General features: G+C 37.8%; 3 protein-coding genes across 8 annotated transcripts in view; 1 reads left to right on the top strand and 2 right to left on the bottom strand.

The window, feature by feature from the left end:
• The window catches only part of dpr11 (defective proboscis extension response 11), an 80,056-nt gene extending 77,123 nt beyond the window's left edge, over positions 1-2,933 (bottom strand). For both annotated transcript variants that reach the window (XR_006412441.2, XM_017142069.3), the window contains exon 1: positions 2,484-2,933. The gene's annotated coding sequence lies outside the window, so the exon portion shown is untranslated. The remainder of the gene's footprint in view (positions 1-2,483) is intronic.
• Positions 2,934-6,992: 4,059 nt separating this feature from the next.
• Positions 6,993-8,034, bottom strand: LOC108057650 (uncharacterized). The gene is made up of 2 exons (XM_070217704.1): positions 7,828-8,034; positions 6,993-7,762 (listed from the first exon to the last, which is right to left on the bottom strand). The coding sequence occupies exons 1-2, from the start codon at positions 7,888-7,890 to the stop codon at positions 7,052-7,054; spliced, it is 774 nt and encodes a 257-aa protein (XP_070073805.1). The 5' UTR covers positions 7,891-8,034; the 3' UTR covers positions 6,993-7,051.
• An 8,458-nt stretch (positions 8,035-16,492) lies between these two features.
• Positions 16,493-17,838, top strand: LOC108057649 (Golgi-associated plant pathogenesis-related protein 1). 5 transcript variants are annotated; one of them, XR_011419083.1, is made up of 4 exons: positions 16,493-16,637; positions 16,751-16,889; positions 17,258-17,574; positions 17,643-17,838. XR_011419083.1 is itself a non-coding variant. In XM_017141983.3 (4 exons), exons 1-4 carry the CDS (start codon positions 16,651-16,653, stop codon positions 17,761-17,763), a joined length of 609 nt encoding a protein of 202 aa, XP_016997472.2. In that variant the 5' UTR covers positions 16,551-16,650; the 3' UTR covers positions 17,764-17,838. The 5 variants fall into 5 exon arrangements, 4 of the variants coding, with proteins under 4 accessions (XP_016997474.2, XP_016997472.2, XP_070073045.1 ...); XM_017141983.3 differs by having other exon boundaries at positions 16,551-16,692; positions 16,751-16,879; XM_070216944.1 differs by having other exon boundaries at positions 16,569-16,637; positions 16,751-16,879; positions 17,258-17,585.
• Positions 17,839-18,947: the final 1,109 nt, after the last annotated feature.

The following is an 18,947-nucleotide window of genomic DNA, read 5'->3' on the forward strand; positions in this document are numbered from 1 at the left end:
ATAATCGCGCAATTTTTGCGCCAGTAAACAATGGGAAAGTCTTGGCTCGTTAGTTTCCTCATTATTCTGAATTTTCAAATTGCTCTATCTCCCTCCACGAGCATTTTCCCCCTCCTCGGTGAACTTTTCTTTGTGCCCTGCCTCTTGCAGTTCCAGTCCAAATCCCTGAAAAGGACAAAACGCAATGCTTAACTGAAAATGGAACGCCGGCAAACGAGCCTTGAGGTTGTGGGTTTCGGCTCCGAACTGGGTTTTCGCTGGGCTGGCTGAGACAACTGTCTGACAAGATGAAGAACGCGATTTTACCGGAAAAATAATAATGAAAAATGCGATTTAATATCATTTTTCATAACAACAAATTTCGCCAGTCTCCTCTGCCATTTCGCGTTCCCTTTTCTCCCCTTGAAGTGGAGTGCAAATGAAGTGTTGTAGCTAAAAAAGTGCATGGGACCTTAATGGATTTCAGTTTTGTCATATTTCCGAGCCATGCAATTCGCGAGGAAAGAAATCGCTAGAAAATTAACGATGATGAAATCTCGGTGATAAGTTGTTGAAATTTTGGGAGAGGAAGAATAAATGTATTTCGGATATGCCACATTGACGTGCTTGAAAAAGAGGTCTAGCTTTAGGAAAAGAACAAATCAAGCTTGTCGAAGCTAGCTTCCATTATTGTTTTTCTTGATTTTTATAAATAATTATTCTTATTTTTTGAGTTTAAGAAATCAAAAAGTTTTTCTTTAAATTCGACCATACATAAATATTTTTCTAGATAACGATGACTGAAAAAAATTTACTAATATTATTTTTAATATTTATCTTGCTTTGATTTGCGTGCAATTCTTAGAACCTAGTTTGCGAGTTACTTTATGAGTCTTTAATAACAGATGCCAGAATGTATTTAATCAGGCAACCTTCTGTCGAGGCCCGCAGACAGAGAAACAAATTTAAAGGGCAGTCATGCAAATGATACCGAAGTGATAGAGGCAGCAACAATTCCCATCGAAGCTGCTGACCAACAGAGTACAACCGAAAACAGGGAAACAAAATCAAATTACAAGCGGGCAAAAAAGGAAAGGCGGCGAGCCAAAGGACAGGCGACCAACAAGTTTCCCTGGGTGTCGACTCGAATTCGCATTGGAGGCGAAACGACAACTAAATTATTAATGCACAATGAACTTGAAGCGAGAGCAGCTCGGGCAAGCGGCAAACCAGAAAATATGGCCAGCGAAAAGTTGAGAAATATATGTACGGCATATGAAAGTGGGTATATGGGCGAATGCAAATGACATTAACTTGGTGGGGAGTAGGGCAAGGTCGAGGGCAACCGACGGTGTAAGAGTAACCAAAAAAGGCGGGGAAAAATTATAATACGTGGACAAATTGCGTACAGGACAGCAGGTCCTTTCTCTCGGTCTCTTTGTTCTTTTTGCTGTCATTTCATTTTGCATTTTAAATCAACATTTGTGTTTTAGTCACATTCCTGCCGAGCTTCTCATGTTTTTTTTATTTTTATATGCATTAAAAACTTTTCAACTTATTTATATAATTTTTCATGGGAATTTCACCTTTTGAAGTTTGGATATGATATGATAATGGTTTGCTGTTAAATAAACAATTGAGTAGGGGGAGTTGCCAAACTTTTCCAGCTGGGGATTGATACCCCAGCCTCGAGAGCCCCTCATTTATTATACACTCAGCTGGATGAGAGGGCACCCAAAGCCGCTTGCGTGTATGGGACTAATCAAATTCTGTCATTTAATTTCGGCAACTTGCAGGGCATAAAGGTTAAATGTTGCTAATGCGAAGGGGCTTCGAAAACCACTGGGGTGACCATTAGCCATTTAATTTATGGCCGAGAGCAGTCTCTTTAGAGGAAAAGATCCTCGTAAATCATTACCCTTCGAATTTAAACGATCAATGCTGGTTTTTTACAGTCGAAGCTTTTAAAAAATAATTCATTCTTATCTGCTTTATAATACAAAAATAACTAAACTTAGAATTAGTGTAGTATTTATTTGTCTCATAAAAATCAAACAATTCGCCATTGAAAGATAATGCTAATTCTAGATATAGATTTTCAAATAAATAAATCATTTGATTACCTTGAATATAATTAAAATAATAATAAAAACGATCTCCCTTAGAACGACACTCCCTTACATTTAATAACCTCTTCCTTCCGAAACATTAAATTTAGCTTAACTGCATTTATTTAAGTGTCTGTTCATACGGGCATAAACCCATTTGGATTCCCATACCTGTCCCGCAAAAATAACCAATATATATTCAATTATCAATATTCCGGGAGGGCTAACTTTGTTGGTCGAGCATCCGCATAGTTATGCCCTCGTGGCCCGTAAGCTGCTTAACTATTTTAATTTTCAACGTGATAGGGTCATTTTTTGCCATTTTATTTTATCAGCCATATGCTGCGTGAATCGGGTGGATCGGGGAGTGGGTTTGGGGATTGGGTATTGGCTCACCTTTGTGCGATTTTTCAATAAATTCCCGGGCTTCGTTGGCGGCCTCAGAAAAAGATATCCAAAACACGTGACAGATTTGCTTGGATTACATACGCATTACACACGCACAGGCACAACCTCACTACCACACAAAGCCACCGCACTACACATCAGCCTGTGTGTGTGAGAATATCTGTGGATTAACTTCAAAGGAGCCGCACAATTCAATGATGGTTTTGCTGTTGTTATTTCTGTTGATATCCTTAAGGATGCACTGCGAGAACGTCGCCTAGACGGCGTATTAAGAATCAAGCATACGCCTGGGCGCCACACAAATCAAGCATACGCCACCGGGACGCACAGCAACCGACGCACGAGAGTCACGGCTGGAGTCACAGTCACGTCACTGTTTTGAGTCACCCTTAATGGCAGTAACGTACACACTGAGCGGTTAACACAACTGAAGCCCACGACAACGGCATTCGAAGTGGCGACGGGTGATTTCAGCAGTCACTACGACCCCGCAAAAGCTCGGCCAACTCGCAATGAAAAGCCGAGCTAGCCTGCTCGGAAAATAGCCATTTAAGAGACTTTAGCTCTCTTCTCGAAGAGCATCCTTTGGGTGCGTCTGCCGGCAGACATGCGCAGTGGGCGATTCACCAACTGGCAATTCCAGTGCCTTACTTTATCCCGTGGATACGTCCCAAAAACAAACAGCAACAGCTGTTCCGCGAGGCGCGGAAGACCCAAAAAAGCTGTCCTCGTTGTTGTCGGCTTCTCTGTCGCACTCTCCCGATACTCCCCGATTTCTGGCTATATGTGAGCTGTGTGGCGTGTCTTAGGTCAGAAACGTCGGCATCCGAAAGTGGGTAATGGGCATTGGGAGATGGGAGGTGGGTGAACGATGGGAGAACCTTTGCCGGTGTTGGCAGAATTTTTAATTATGATAAATGCCCATTCATAAAAATGAGTGGCATACATTTGCGTTGCGTGTTTATTTTTATATTTCGTACATTTGGTATATTCTGCATAATTATTATTGCCATTATTATTTCTCCTTTTTTATATCTCCACTGTCTTCTTCTGCGCTGTTTTTTTGTTGTTTTTGTTTAGCTGTCAGTAATTTGTTAGCTCCATCTTTGATGGCTTCCCTCCCCCTTCTGTTTGCACTTGACAGGCCAAGATTTATGCGACTGCAGTTGGTGGTGATTGCTGGGGAATTGGAGAGTGGCATGGGGTGGCGATGGTAAGTGGTGAGCGGTAAGTGGTAAGGAATAAGGGTTGGGCGCCTGATGATCGACTGCCGGCTGCAGGTGTTGATGGCCCAGATGTGCCTCAATCACCATCAGCGTCAGTTAATAAAATCACAGCACGACGTTTGATGAATTGTTGCGATTTTTGCCACTGACATTTTTGAGGGCAAACCGATTATCCGACTATTAAACAAACAAAGGCAATTACAAAGGGGAGGGGACTACAAAAATCTAGTAGCAGAAATGTAAGCCTTTTTTGGATAAGATATCAATTTTATTAATATAAATCATTTCGAGGAAATTGTAAGTATGGGTTTTTAGGACGGTGTTTGGTAAATTTTCATTATTGACCAACAATTTGTCATTTGTATCAGCCGTACAAGTCAACTGTACTTTAATTAAAATTATTTAACATTTAAATTTTTGTAAATGAAATGTCTTACTTCCCTTAAATCGTTTTTAAGGTCTTTGGAGGTGCTACTCAAAGGACTTTGCTTGTTACTCATTGTTGCGAATAGGTTGCAGGATGTAAGATCCGGCATCAACTCATCTCAATGCAATGTCCGACCACTCGACAAAAACCAAATTGACCAAAGTTAATTTAACCACTGTAAACAAACCGGGACTCAAGTGCCCGAGCACTTGAAATGCTTCGCTGGCCACGAGAAGAGAATAAGGTGCAAAAAAAAGACAGATCGGGGGTGAAGTCGGATGAAAATCGGGAGGGGTGCTCGCAACATACGTATACGTACGTACTGTTGTGAAAATCAATTGAAGCGCCAACAAACGCTTCAATCAATTTTACTTTGGCAAACATTGAGTGCAAAATAAATCACAGCACCGACTCGAGACGACGGTGGATGCTACTCCCCGAGATCCTGGATTTTGGACCCGGAACAGAGGGACAGGGGATCCGGCCACCCACTGAGCTCATCCTTGTGTTTATCTTATTTATGCAAAGCTGTGGCAAACACCAACAATAACAAGCCAGGATGTGCGGCGAAGGCAGCTAAAAAATGAATGAATTCAATGAAATGTGGGTAAAAGCTGAGCGAGAACGAAAGATGCAACGAACGAGAGAGAAGGAGTGCAAAAAATTGCAACAAACCGATTGGCAATGTGCGAGTGTGCTTGTGTGGGGACATCATGCTACTTGGAGGCACATCAAACATCTCAAACGGAATGAATAATTTATAGACGCAAAGAACGGAGGGAGAGCCAGTCGCGTAAGCCAACTGCACAGAATTTCTTTCGCACAGCCAAGGGCGTCGGCAACGGGATTGTAGGGGGCCTATTCCACCCTTACAATTTTGCAAAATACATTTTGGCAAATCGAATGTTAGGTCCCAAATGTTAAATAATAATACTCTTTAAAATATTTTCCATGTCAAATTTTATAACAAGTTTAAATCAAACCTTGGCTTGCCAATAATGCAATGACAATATCAATTGCATTTGTAATTGCATTTTATTTTTTCGTCGTTCATCGATAGACTCAACATTTAAATTAATTTACTTAAGTAAATTATTCAAATTTAGTTTGTGAACTTTTGTCAAATAAAATATAATGTTATTATCTTGAAATTTATGCATAGTGTATTTTTCATACTATATTTGGATTGGTCTTTTAATTTTTGTAATTATTTTGTGTGTATTTTTAAAAAAATAATATATATTTCTAGACCCCTTGTATGCGCTCATGTATGCAAAAACAGCCCTCAGCCAGCTACGCATTAGTTGGCACACACATTCCATTCATGGATTTCAATGCGACTGACAAAATAAAATGGCAATGCCGATGCAGAATGTAAATGGCAACTCGAGGTGCTTGGGATACCTTTGCATTTATTTTCATTTTTCGCACCAGCACTTGCAGCATAACTCCCGCAAAAGGAAATTTATTTCGAGCACAAAGCAGCCAAGTGTCAGTGATGCACTTGCAGCCTTTCATATTTACGGGGAAAGTCTGCTTTATGTGCCGATTGTCGTTCAGCCAGCCAGCCAAATGCGATTATCGCGTTATCAAATCTGCTGTTTCGCACTCGGCATCCAATTCATAATTCCAGCCGCGTCAAACGAAAAGTTTAAATAAATGACTGCAGAAAACTTTGCTAATCTGACGGAAAACAAGCGGGGACCGGAATGACGGAATGGAAATTCAGGCAAAAAGCAGAGCAGTTGACTTTGATGCTGGTTAGACCACACTGAAATTCGTCAATTTTTGAAATGCCAGCGGAGAAATCAAGGCGAAACAACTGTCTCGTGGTAAATATTAATTTAACTTTGCGCATTAGCCGAGCAATGACACTTGACTGTGGAGAACCTGTGGCACCACATCGCGTTAAAAGCCGGTCACAAATGTTGGGGGGTAATCGACCCATCCCCCGCCCTCTGGAGCTCCCACATCCCAGGGGGTAAACCACAGTTATTTGTCTATTTGCCTATGCGAAATTTGATGCGCTGTCTGCCAGTCTGTTTTTTTTTGGTGGCAATGCTTGTAGTGTCTCTGTGCTGTTGTGCCTCTCATTATCGTAAATTTTTATGCTAAATACATTTCGTTGTCGGACCCAAAAATACAAACAACTAAACCGAAAGCGACAAAAGAAATCCAAGATTTCCTTCGACATTCTCTATGCAAATGGGATACTCTATAATGAAAAAAGAAATGTAAGCCTGATAAGAAATTATGAAATAATATTTATATATATATGTATACATTTTGGATAAAGTACATACGATAAAAACGATACATTTACTCTCGACGTCATTAAAGCATATTTAGCAATTATTCATTGGATTTTTAAAGTGTTAATTCTCTAATAGCTTAACTGAGTTTTATGGAAATGAAGCTTTAATTAAATTTTTAGACTCTTGGAAAATACAATAAATCAAAATACTGGATTAAATTAAAATAGCGATACACAAAGCTTGTTCAATAGAAAACATGCTCTATTTAGACCAAAGGACATTTGTGCCAGCTGCCGCCACGTGGATGCGACTCCTCCGCTACCCAACATAATCAAGGAAACTCGCATATGGGGGGCGAACCTGTGGTCCCTGACAAATTGAACAATTTAAAGAGGGATTTGTGGGTTTATTGTGTGCCTGAGCCGGACTAGGTCCCGTTGCGCTTTAAAAGGTATTCACTCCGGAATCCGAATCAAATTTCCACGCGGAAACGCGCTAATGGAGGTAGACCGAAGATTGAGTGCTTCTGGCGATCTAAGAGGCGATTTTGAAAATAAAACAAATCTCTTTCATATAGAGAAAAAAAACAAAAGAGAAGATATGATTGCTTTATTTACATAGCTTTGTCTAAGTAAATGCACTATAATTTTATACGTTCTGGAAGAGTTCTTGTTTTTTCTTACTTATCTCATCGGACAGATGATCTCGTAAACTTTCCGACGCCCTCTTCAAATAATTTATCACTTTAAAGGCTTCTATCCTTATAGGGTCATATTCATTCCTAATTACCTGCTTACTATTATTATTTTTTATCGATTCTGCCGTTTTGTGTATATATTTATCGAATTCCCTGCCACAGTATTTTTCCTCTTCCAAAAACCGAAATCGTTGCAGGCACAATCCTTGGTGTTTCTCCGACTTAAGTTTAAAGGAGTCAAGCTCCTGAATTCTCCTCTGGAATTGATCACATAATTTCTTGATCCTGCACTGATCATTTCGGACCATATTAATTGCCAGATCTGCTGATTTTCGGACCGATAGCAGCTGAGTCATTTGATGACCCAGTTTATTATTATCAATTTGCATCTGAAAAATCTCGGTGTGGACTTCGTCGGCCTTGGACAAAAATATAAGTTCTTGTTTGCAGATATCAATATTTTTGCATTCAGGTATGTTGCCTCCTAGTAGCTGATTGAGCCGATTTACGCGCAGCCTCACTCTACTAACCTCCTCGTAAATGTCAATGAATTCCTGCTGACTTTCTTCAAGTGATTCTTCCGCTGCGTCTTCAACGACTAATGATCCTTGGGATGTGGGATCAGCTTGCTCTTCGCAATGGAAAACCTTAGTTGGCTTAGCCTGAGTGGAAATCACTAAACTATTTGATTCGTTTTTAGGGGATGGCTCATTATTATTCGGAATACCAAGGTCAACAATTCCTGGCGCCTTGCATGGTAAAAAAAGGAAAAGCGTTTCATTGGGTTCATTACTTATAACGTATTTATCTTTATCCATTAATTTAAACTATCACTCAACTTGTAACCAATATCCAATAAACGGAGAATGCAAAAACAAAATTAACTGAGACAATAACTGCTAGGTAAAATATTTTGAAATTGTTTTAACAGAAATCTCAGTGCAAACTAATTCAATGAAAACAAGAGGGAACGTTATAGTCGGGTGCCCCGACTATCAGATACCCGTTACTCAGGTAAAGGGAGTGCGAGGGAGATGGAGATAGAGATAGAAAACGTTGATCACGCATAACTTTTGGTCCGACTTGAAAAATTTCTTCTACATTTCGATAGGTATTGATAAACACAATAAAACTGCATTTTTACTTTTCCAAAATATTAAAATTTTTTAAATCGTATATAAGTGATTGTGGGCGTTAGAGGGGGCGTGGCACCATTTTGAAACAAACTTGCGCTGCGTAGGAACTCCTAAAATCTGCATGCAAAATGCCAATCTTCTAGCTTTTATAGTTTCTGAGATCTCAGCGTTCATACAGACAGACAGACGGACAGACGGACAGACGGACAGACGGACAGACAGACGGACAGACGGACAGACGGACATGGCTAGATCGACTCGGCTAGTGATCCTGATCAAGAATATATATACTTTATGGGGTCGGAAACGCTTCCTTCTCCCTGTTACATACTTTTGCACGAATACAATATACCCTTTTACTCTACGAGTAACGGGTATAACAAGAGAGTCAAGAGCTTTATCTAATTAGCTGTTCTCATCTTACTATTTGCTTCTGATATTGAGAACATTCAACAAAAGCATTTGTGCGGGCTTTAAAGACGAATATTTATTAACAATTCTCTTTGTGTAAAAGTTCATTTTAAAATTTTTATCAATTTTTTTGGTTTTGTTTATTTTTCTAGTAACAACTCATAGAAAGATCTTTTTTTCAACACATATGGGTCTAGTCCGTAGTAGTTGCAGGCATTCTGCGGTTCAAAAAGGACGACAAAAGCAGATGCATTCAGGGTGCAGCATCACTTAACCCTCCTTCAAACCGTACAAGCACATGCAGAGCAAACATACACACTAAAAAAATGAGTTTTTAATGTATTGTAAAATGGGTACACAGAAATCTCTTGGGACGAAATTGGGATGGAATTTAAATTGAATAATTTCCATTAAGAAAGAAATTTTAAAAATATTTTACGCAATTTAAGCTTTAATTATGCATATGCTTTGAATACCTAAACAGATTTTTAGTCGAAATGTAAGTCATAATAATAAAATGTATCAAATATTGTATTCTTTGTTGGTTTTTTTGTTTTTTTTTAACAAAATATTTTTTTGTTATATACTTTGGGTTTTTCCGACCCTTTAGACGTTTGTAAAGTAACAAGGAGGCGCGATATATACAGTGTTGGGAAAGGTACTGTGTTTTTTTTACCTAGGTAAGGTAAAAGGTATTGTCAAAAATAAATACCTAGGTAAGGTAAAGGTACTTACATTTCCCAGTACCTAGGTAAAGGTAATAGGTATTTATAAGGTATTTTTTATTTTTTATAATTTTTTTGTTTTGTTCAATGTAATCATTTAAACTTAAAATAAGACTAGTTTTCAGTTTTTAGTCGTCTTAATAAAACAATATCTTTTCATTTCATTTAAATTTAAATGTTTTAATTTTGTGCATATATTTTTAAACCACGCGGCATGAATAATTTTATGCACGTATCACTTCATTAATGTATTTATGAAACCCTCATGTACATATTTGGCGCGCAAAAATTCCGTATGTAGAAACATTGACTATATATTGTGCACATGAATGTATATGCCGTTTGTTTACGTACATACGGCATTTTTGCGCGCCAAATACACTTTGGTTTCATAAATAAATTGATGTAGTGATGGGAACATACATACGTGCACAAAATTATATAAAAAAAAACTGCGATTAGTTTTAACTTTACAAAACAAACAATAGAACGGCTGAATTATTAATGCTGCGTTCCGACTATTACAATTCTGAAACGAAACGATACAATGAAACGATACTACAGTGTCGCAGTCAGATTTGGCTATTTTAAATCAGAGCAATGTTTAATACCTATGTAAGTACCTTAATAATTCCAAAGGTATATAAAAATAAATACCTAGGTAAGGTAAAAGGTACTCAATTATTTGTATACCTAGGTAAGGTAAAAGGTACCACTAAATTGTACCTAGGTCCCAACACTGGATATATAGCATGTGCCAAAATGACAGAAGCCCACTGATTGCTTTAGCCCCTCTAAAATGTTTTAAGTGTAGCTAGAATAAACGTGCCAGCCCGCACATTTCTTTTTCAAGAGAAAACTTAATCCGAGCAATAAACAAGTTTTATATGAACTTTAAACTACTTAAAGAGGACGGTTTAAAGACGGCAAGAAAAATAATTACCAAATTACCACAAAAAAAATCCAAAACATCCAAAAACCTTTAAAGTTTAAATCCTTAGTCAAATTTTCCTAATTTGTTAATTTACAATCAATATTTCGGTATAACCCGTTGATATTTTAAATAATTGTTTTAATGTTATATTACCACCACTCCCGCAGTCTACTACTCGCAAGAGCACAAAGAGCTGCGGCGAAGTGAAAAACGACTCACGATTAGATGATTGAACTCGACTATCAGCTTTGTTGGATAGAAATGGTACAAAGCAACTGCTTTCCATTGCATTGAATGACAGCGGAAAATGAAGTAAAATCTAATTAAAAACCTTTGGCTGATGCTGAACCATGCGAAAATCACAATTGTCAGCGTAAAATTCACGCGCACCTGCTCACAAAACTCACGAGCACACAAACACTCGCACAGACAGATGGACAAACACCGGCGATTTCCCATACGCAAACAAATAGAGGATTGCGATTCCGAGCCCGAGTGGAGCGGAAACCTGGCAGGTGAAAAACAGACGTCGGCTGTCCAACTCCCCCAAATGCGGAATCTGGCGAAAACAGAGTAAAAGTTTTTGCCAGACAAAAAAGGCAAGGCGAACTGTTCTCCGGTTAGAAAGCGTGTGATGCCAAATGGATATGTTCCAGACTTCATTAGATTAATATATTTACAAGTTCTTTTTTTAAATAAAGCTAAGAATTACATTAGAAATAAAAAAGTATGCAAAATATATTTCACTTATTTCCCCAGATTTCAGAACACCTAGCACCTCTGACTGGACGGGATGATGCCGCGGGGTGCGAGGGGCAGATAACCTCCAGGAGCGAATGAAACGCGCTGTTGCACACGAAAAATAACAAGCTGCGTTGGTCAATTCATCGAATGTCGGTCAGGGCTGCCACCAGGGAGAAAGTGGATTGGGCGAGTGGGCTGTGGGCAATGGGCAATGGGCAGTGGAATGTTGGATCCCGAAGCCTGGAGCCCAAAGCCCGGAGGAGGGTCAGACCACCTGGCTGGGGGTCAATGCAAGGGGCGCCATCAAAGTTTCGCACCCAGGCATTTGGACATCATTGTTCGGGGAGCCAGTGGGGCCTGTGTTTGCTCTGTTTGAATTAAAAGAAATTAGTTTAGTTATGCCAATGTCCCCCGGGTTACTCTATTGAGTTATCGGCATTGTGCGAGTGGGACAACTTGGGGCCGGCGGCAGGAGACAGCTCGGATGGATAAATTGCATTTATTATGCAAGTTTTTCCTTCCAATTTGTGCGTGAGTGTGTGTGAGTCCTCTTTCCTTGCCATAGTGGTTGGATTTTCACAAAAATGCGAACATTTGCGTGTTGCTCTTGTGATGTCGGTTAACCATTATGTGGCATGAATATGCCATTTCCATTTTAATGCTCTTGGCAACGGTTCAACTCGTTGGCTGTTTGGCGACAATTCTGCATTTTTACCCAGCAAAGTTTAGCTCGTGCGGAATGTGCACCAATTGTGATTGTGTTGCGGCCTAAAAAAATACGTAAATACAAAATATACAAATGTACTACGCATTTTTAAGTCCGTAATAAAATGCGTGGAGTATAATTGAGTTCTCAATATATCGTTACTAATCATAATTATTTAAATTTTCAAATGCGTTAGCCGTATATATCCTATAAAGCAAGGACATACTACTGAAAACTACTTAAAAACAAGAAAGGAAGCTAGCTTCGGCCAGCCGAAGCTTATATACCCTTGCAGATCATTCCCATTAATTAACAAATCGCAAAAATGTTCAATTTTCTAATATTTCTCATTAATTTTCCGATCGTTCCTATGGCAGCTATATGATATAGTCGCCCGATTTTAAACAAATTAAAATTGAAATTCGGAAATATTTAAAAAGAGTCATATCCTAGAGTAGAAGATAATACAATAAAAACCAAAGAAGCTAGAATTTATTTCCTATTACTTTTCAATTAATTTTCCGATCGTTCCTATGGCAGCTATATGATATAGTAGTCCGATTTTTTAAATAATTAATTCGAAATTCAGAAATATTAAAAACACACTCATAGAAATTTTCCGGTAAAATCGCCCTAAAAACATGGAAAATCGCCCTAAAACGGGGGTCAATGGCGACTAGGCAACAAAATTAGGGCAAATTGCCCTAAAAATACGGGTGAATTTGTCATACATTTAGGGCGATTTTTCGTAGATCTAGGGCGATTTTTCTATTTTCAAAGGTAATTGCCCTAATAATAAGAAATGAGACCCTTAAACTAAAGGCAGTTTCCTTTAAATCCAGGGCGATTTTTTTGGACTTATAGGCGAATTGCCCTGGAAATTGAAAAAAATACCTTTAAACTAAAGGCAGTTTTTTATAAATCTAGGGTGTTTTTCTGGATTTTAAGGCGAATTGCCGTAGAAATAAGGAAAAATATCCTAAAACTAAAGGCAGATTTTAATAAATCTAGGGCATTTTCTCTGGATTTATAGGCGAATTGGCCTAAAGCATGCAAAATGCTCCCCAAAATTTCACGGCCATTTTTCATAAATAAAAATACAATTTTAATATATTTTTTACATTAACTACAAATATATTTACACAATTTATAGGTTTACAAATTTACATACTCTCCTATTCTTATTGCTAAATGGATTATATCGGGTTTAAAAATTATAAATAATAAATAACTTTAAAAGAAACGGCTTCCCGAGTCCGCAATGGTGTGCTTCGCGTTCTTGCTCCCGCCGTCCTTTTTTGTTCTTGCTGTCGGCACCAACACTGAATGGATCGCAAGCCAAGTTATAGTTGATTGTATCTCTATTAAATGAAAACAGTCTAATTATTATATGATAATAGAAAAAAGAGAAGCACTTACCTTCAGAGCGGCTTTCCAAAAATTTAAGCAGGTTTATTTCCTGTTGCTTCCTTACTCCTGCTTTTAATAAGTCCGAAAAGTGGTTTGCGAGAGCTGGAACTGAAAAGCGTTCTCGATCTAAAAAAAAAAAAGGAAAAATTGTTAGAAATTAATATAAAAATGCACAACCAACACACAAAATTTTCATTTAGCCTGCGATTGCGTTTGCTGCTACTCCTAGAAAAAAAAGAAGCAGCAAAAGCAAATTTCGAGCACTGACGAAATGTCGCAATAGAAATTTGGGGGTTGTTTTGGCATATGCACTTGAGAATGCGGTTTGTCCGGTGCATAAATACAGATTTCTTGTAAATATATAAATATGTATGTGTGTATTATGTTGCATCATCTTTTTAACTCAAGCATTATTTACAAATACACATACATATATGTATACTCTTATTAATACACATACATATATGTATACTCTTATTAATGATCTTACTTGGTTCTGCCACACTTCCAAGACTTCCGCTTCTGGACCGACTAGTTGAACAGGAATTTCTCCTCGTAGCTGCTTCCACTCAAATTTTTTAAAGTTTCAGCTGCGTTTTCCTTTGTTACAGATATGTAAATTCAATAAGTTATTAATATCCATATTGCACAATTATATATGTATGTACTCACTAGAAAACAGAAAAAGAATCGCCTCCCAAGTCCTTTAATAGCGTTTACATTTTTCACTTTTTCACGAACAAAAGGTTTCATACAAACACGTCTTTCACTGCCAAGCGCCCGAAAAATTATGACAAAGTCTAGACAAATCAACTCTTTCTACCCCCACCCTTGCCACTGCAGCGGACGAAAAGTAGCAAAGAAGAAGAAAAAGGGTGGACTTCTCTAAAGTCAAATGCGCAAAGCATCAAAATTCATAGAAAAAGGTCCGCCCTAATATACACACACATTCGCTTGTTTTGACCTGTCAACCACACACACATACACACATGTATTACATATGTATCCATTAATTGCGTCTTAAAATTTCGTTTGACTCTTCCTTGTTTTTAGGGCAATTTCAGTACATTTTTTTTGCTATTTTGTTATACGTTTTAGGGCGATTTCGCCCTAAAAAGACGGAATTACTTTTGGAGTCGACTCATAAAAATTCGCCCTAAAAAACAGGGCAAATTTGCCCTTTTGAAAAAACTAACCCTAAAAAATATTTTCCATGGCGATTTTTCGTATATTTAGGGCTAGCCACCCGTATAATAGGAAAATTTTTCCTAGTTTTAGGGCGACCTCGGTTTTAGGGCGACTTTTCTAGTATTTAGGTAAAATTTTCTATGAGTGCATAACATCCCCAAAAGTAGAAGGTAATATTTCAAAAAACACCGAAGCTAGAATTTTTTAGTGTTTTTTTTTCCGATCCTTCCTATGGGAGCTATAAGATATAGTTGTCCGAACCGGTCGGCTCCGACATATATACTACCTGCAATAGAAAGAAGACTTTTGCGAAAGTTTCGTCCCGATAGCTCAAAAACTGAGAGACTAGTTTGCGTAGAAACAGACAGACGGACAGACGGACGGACAGACGGACATGGCTAAATCGACTCGTCTTGTGATGCTGATCAAGAATATATATATACGGAAACGTCTCCTTTACTGCGTTGAAAACTTCTGACTGAAATCATAATACCCTCTGCAAGGGTATAACAATGGAAGGTAATTGGGTTAAAGTGGGTTGTTTTCCCTGGCATGCTTAATAATCTAAAGAGATGTTTAGTTTTTCACTACCAATGGCGAACCAGATTATACTCATGACGATGGTGCAGTTGAAATTGATAGTGGAAATATGTGCGCAGAATGGGATATTTAGAGCGCCTATCAAACACGAACACAATAAATCTTCGTCACGGGCCCAAATTGACATTTTACAGCCAAAAACCAGAAACCAAAGCCACGCGGAGGACAAAGTAAGTTCCACTAGCTCTGTTCCTGCTGCTTTTTTGTTGCTGCGGCCGCCGCTGTTTCCAAAGCCACTGATATTGTTGTCAACAATGATGGCCCAAAGCATCAGCCACATGTGTGGGAACAACAGCTCATCCCTCAACAAAGTGCCCTCACACATGCCGGCCGAAGCCAAGCCTTTATTGCCACATCTCCATGGAGCAACAGGACTAACAGCGAGAATTTAATATCTGGCACAGGGCTTGTGGATTGGGGGCGTGGCTCCATTAGAGTTAGTCCGCTGCCGCTGACGATCTGAACTCATCGCATTATCCTTTGCCCTGGTGGCGGTTACTCGCTCAAAATAATTGCACACTGCACCGCCAATAAGCCAGCTTGTTCGTTTATATACTGAAGAAATATTATTTTTTAAAAAAATATAGAGCTCAAATGTCAATTTTTTAGCTTAATAATTTTAATCTTAGGTTAGCCTTATATAAATAAATAAATTTGAAATTACAACAATTTAAAAAATTAAAAATAAATAAATTAAAATAATTAAAACTACAAATAAAAGGTATATTAAAGAAATGTCTTCTAACCGGATTCAAGCTTTTAAGCCGATCAAATCAAAGGGTTCAATTTCAAAACAAACATGCCCCAAACCTTCAGAGATGTCAATCCCCCACAACATTTTTGCAAATAAGAGAAATACCCATTTATTTTAAAAAGGTTATTATGAACTAAATTAATTATCCACTTATTTCAATCACAACTAATTACCAAATGCATATTTCTTTATGAACATATATATTTTATGCTATTTTTTTTCTGTGCATTTCTAGGTCATCAGTCAGTCAGTGCCTAACGTCAAAAGCATTAAACCTCCGACCAGCTGTCAACACAACGGAAAAATTGGCGTCGCAAGCGTCAGATTTTGCGGCGTCTAAGTAGATCGATTTAAAATATGTAACTATTGCTGTTTTGAGTTTTGATTATGCTTATCTATAAAAAAAAGTAAGTTAATTAATAGGATTGTTGAAAAATCGATAGTGGACACCATCGATGTTTTTGGCTATCAATGGTGGTCACTATCGATATTATCGATAGTATCGAAAATTAAAGAAAATAAACAACAAAACAGATAATTTGTATCTAAAATTAAATAAGTTAATAATGTGATTGAATCGTGTTTTAGAGGTTTTTAGAAAAGTTGAATATGGTCTTTTTTTGAGACTTTCTCATAAAACATTTAGCACAAAGTCTTAAAGCTTCTGTATCAAAAAATAAGTTCAAGGGTGAAAATGTCAATTAGTTTGATTAGTTTAAAAATACATCTATACGAAATCGAAAGAAACTGATTTTATCTATAACATTAAAAACATAATCATGTGCGGTTTCATGGGGGTATAAGTCGCCCGACACACCATTAGGGAAGGGCAGTAAGCCTTCTTCTCCCGTTTTGAGCAAGTCGAACATCAATGCATGCAGACTGAGAATCGAAATCTTTGGAAAAATTGTCAAAGTATTTTTTTATTTGTAAGAATTTTACATGGGTTTGGTATATTTTTTAATAGTTTCGGCACTTTGTCGGGTATAATAGAACTTTTTTAAATTTTAAGACGTAATTAATCCATTCACCTATATTGCAGTCGGCCGCAATGAAACCTGATGAAGAGAAGGCCATCCTAAATAAACACAATATGTATAGAGAATTGCACGGCTGCCCCCCGCTGACCTTAGTTGAATCTTACTCGAAGGATTGCATGGAATACGCAAAAGTATGTTCCGGTTTGTATACCTGTTATTTGTAAAATAAAAGGGTATATTGCCTTCGTCGAAAAGTTTGTAACAGGTAGAAGCAAGCTTTTCTTGACCAGGATGAGGAATCGAGTCGATCTAGCTATGTCCGCCTGTCGGTCTGATCTTATGAATGACTGAGGAAGCAGATTTTGGGGATTTATGCTAAGCGCAAGTGTGCACGCCCACTCTAACTCAAGCCACTGCCTTCTGCATGTCGGCACCTTTAACAGAATAGCGTTAATTCTAGTGTTAAAGCTGGGTAATGGGTATAAAATAGTCGAGACATTCGACTTCGCATTTTTTTTTTGGTTGCATTAATTTTTCAACTTCCGATACACTCTAATTTGCTTGTACAGGAGTTAGCAGCTATAGAAACGTTGAAGAAATCGAGTGATGCAGACATAAAATACGGTGAAAATTTGTGCCTGCGGTCACAAGAACCTACATTGTGTGTTCGAGATTGGTACGATCAATGCGAAAACTACGACTATGATGATCCCAACTTAAGCGAGTTAACTTCCCATTTTACCGCTCTTATTTGGAAGAATGCTAGGGAACTAGGATTTGGGCATGCTAGAGGTAAAAATGGACGCTACTGGGTGGTAGCAAGATATTATCCACCAGTGAATATTAAAGGAGAGTTCAAAGAAAATGTTCCAAAGCGAATCAAGCAGTTAATAACTCGTCATATTTCACAATTATGTTTTTATAATAATTTTTTAACATCAATTTTTATTGCAGGGAAAATCATGGGGGTAATGGCAGTTTTGAATTTCAACAAGGAAATAAAGACGCCTCTCATAGGACTGGAATTAATACCGTTCTCATCTTTCTTACCTTGTGCCTGACCTTCACTACATAAGATCAATATTACTAAGCATTCTTTGTAAATTTCTAGTTGACAAATTCAAAAAAATTAATTGAATTTTATAGTGCATTTAACAATAAATTATTTTTAAAAAAGTCTTGCTGTGATATGGGTATTTTTTACCGGTTTTTAGTTTACTTAAATAGATTTATACTATTTCCTGTTAATAGGCGTTCTAGTACAGACTGCGTTATATACACAAAACCAAAGGACCGAAAATAAAAAGAAAAGACGCCTCTAGATGCCTGTCAAATATTTTTTGGCACACATTTTTCCTTGTATTTTTTTAAGCCTGTTCACCGGATCATGTTGGATGTCAATAGAGGTGAACACATTACTTCAATGGCTCAAAGGCTTTGATTGACTCAAATAATGATCTTAATCTTAAAGGCAATTATATAGAAGGCCATCTAAGCAATTTTTTGGCATTGGTTTTAATACAATTGAGCACAGACCCTCGAAGGTATCTTAAATCAAAACATTAAATGTTGCTATTTTTTTCAAACCGCGATTGCACAAATACCACCCGTTAAACGCGAAAACTAACTAACTAAAACTACGTCTATATTAACACAATTTAATGCCCATTGGTCTGCACCAAAAACACTGTCGGCCTGTGTTATTGCTGGAAATCTGTGAAGCGAAATAACACTTTTTGTGCTTGTAAAAGTGTTGGGTTAATTTGAGCTCGTGCGATAAGGATATTCAATTTTTTCAATAGGTGTAAGATCCCAACGCTTGGAACTGGCCTTTTTTTCTTTCCGTATTTATTATAATCTTTTTTTAGCAATCCGCATCAGGCCAACTGAATCCCCCATTGGCCATGCCTGTGTCAACAAAAGGGAGGAAAAGATTTAGATATGCTCCCGCGTTCGTGGGATTGTCGTTTAACATTTGGCTATGTTTACCCTATACTTGTTACGTTAAAGGGTATACTCGTGCGATTCCGACCGAAAGTAACAAACACCTTTACCTACACACTTTTATGTCTCAAAGATGATCAAGTAATGTATTTTAAGTTTTAATGGGTTCCTCCCAAGCAACACTGCTAACGCAGTGTCTATATAATTTTTTAAAAGCAAACCCTTTGGTTTTTAAAAAAAATTATCTACCATATAATGTGTGCAAGATATTTTGCACCGGATATCTCATAGTCGGAGCACTCAACTACAAGGTTA

The sequence above is a fragment of the Drosophila takahashii genome, chromosome 3R (assembly GCF_030179915.1).
Source record: "Drosophila takahashii strain IR98-3 E-12201 chromosome 3R, DtakHiC1v2, whole genome shotgun sequence".
NCBI lineage: Eukaryota > Metazoa > Arthropoda > Insecta > Diptera > Drosophilidae > Drosophila > Drosophila takahashii.

Coding starts and splice junctions, on each gene's coding strand:
- LOC108057650 (XM_070217704.1), bottom strand. CDS start 7,890: ATGAACCCAATGAAACGCTTTTCCTTTTTTTACCATGCAAGGCGCCAG. Junction 7,763..7,827: donor GCCAGGAATTGTTGACCTTG/GTATTCCGAATA, acceptor ATTTCCACTCAG/GCTAAGCCAACTAAGGTTTT.
- LOC108057649 (XM_070216943.1), top strand. CDS start 16,584: ATGCAGACTGAGAATCGAAATCTTTGGAAAAATTGTCAAAGTATTTTT. Junction 16,638..16,750: donor GTCAAAGTATTTTTTTATTT/GTAAGAATTTTA, acceptor CCTATATTGCAG/TCGGCCGCAATGAAACCTGA. Junction 16,880..17,257: donor ATTGCATGGAATACGCAAAA/GTATGTTCCGGT, acceptor TTGCTTGTACAG/GAGTTAGCAGCTATAGAAAC.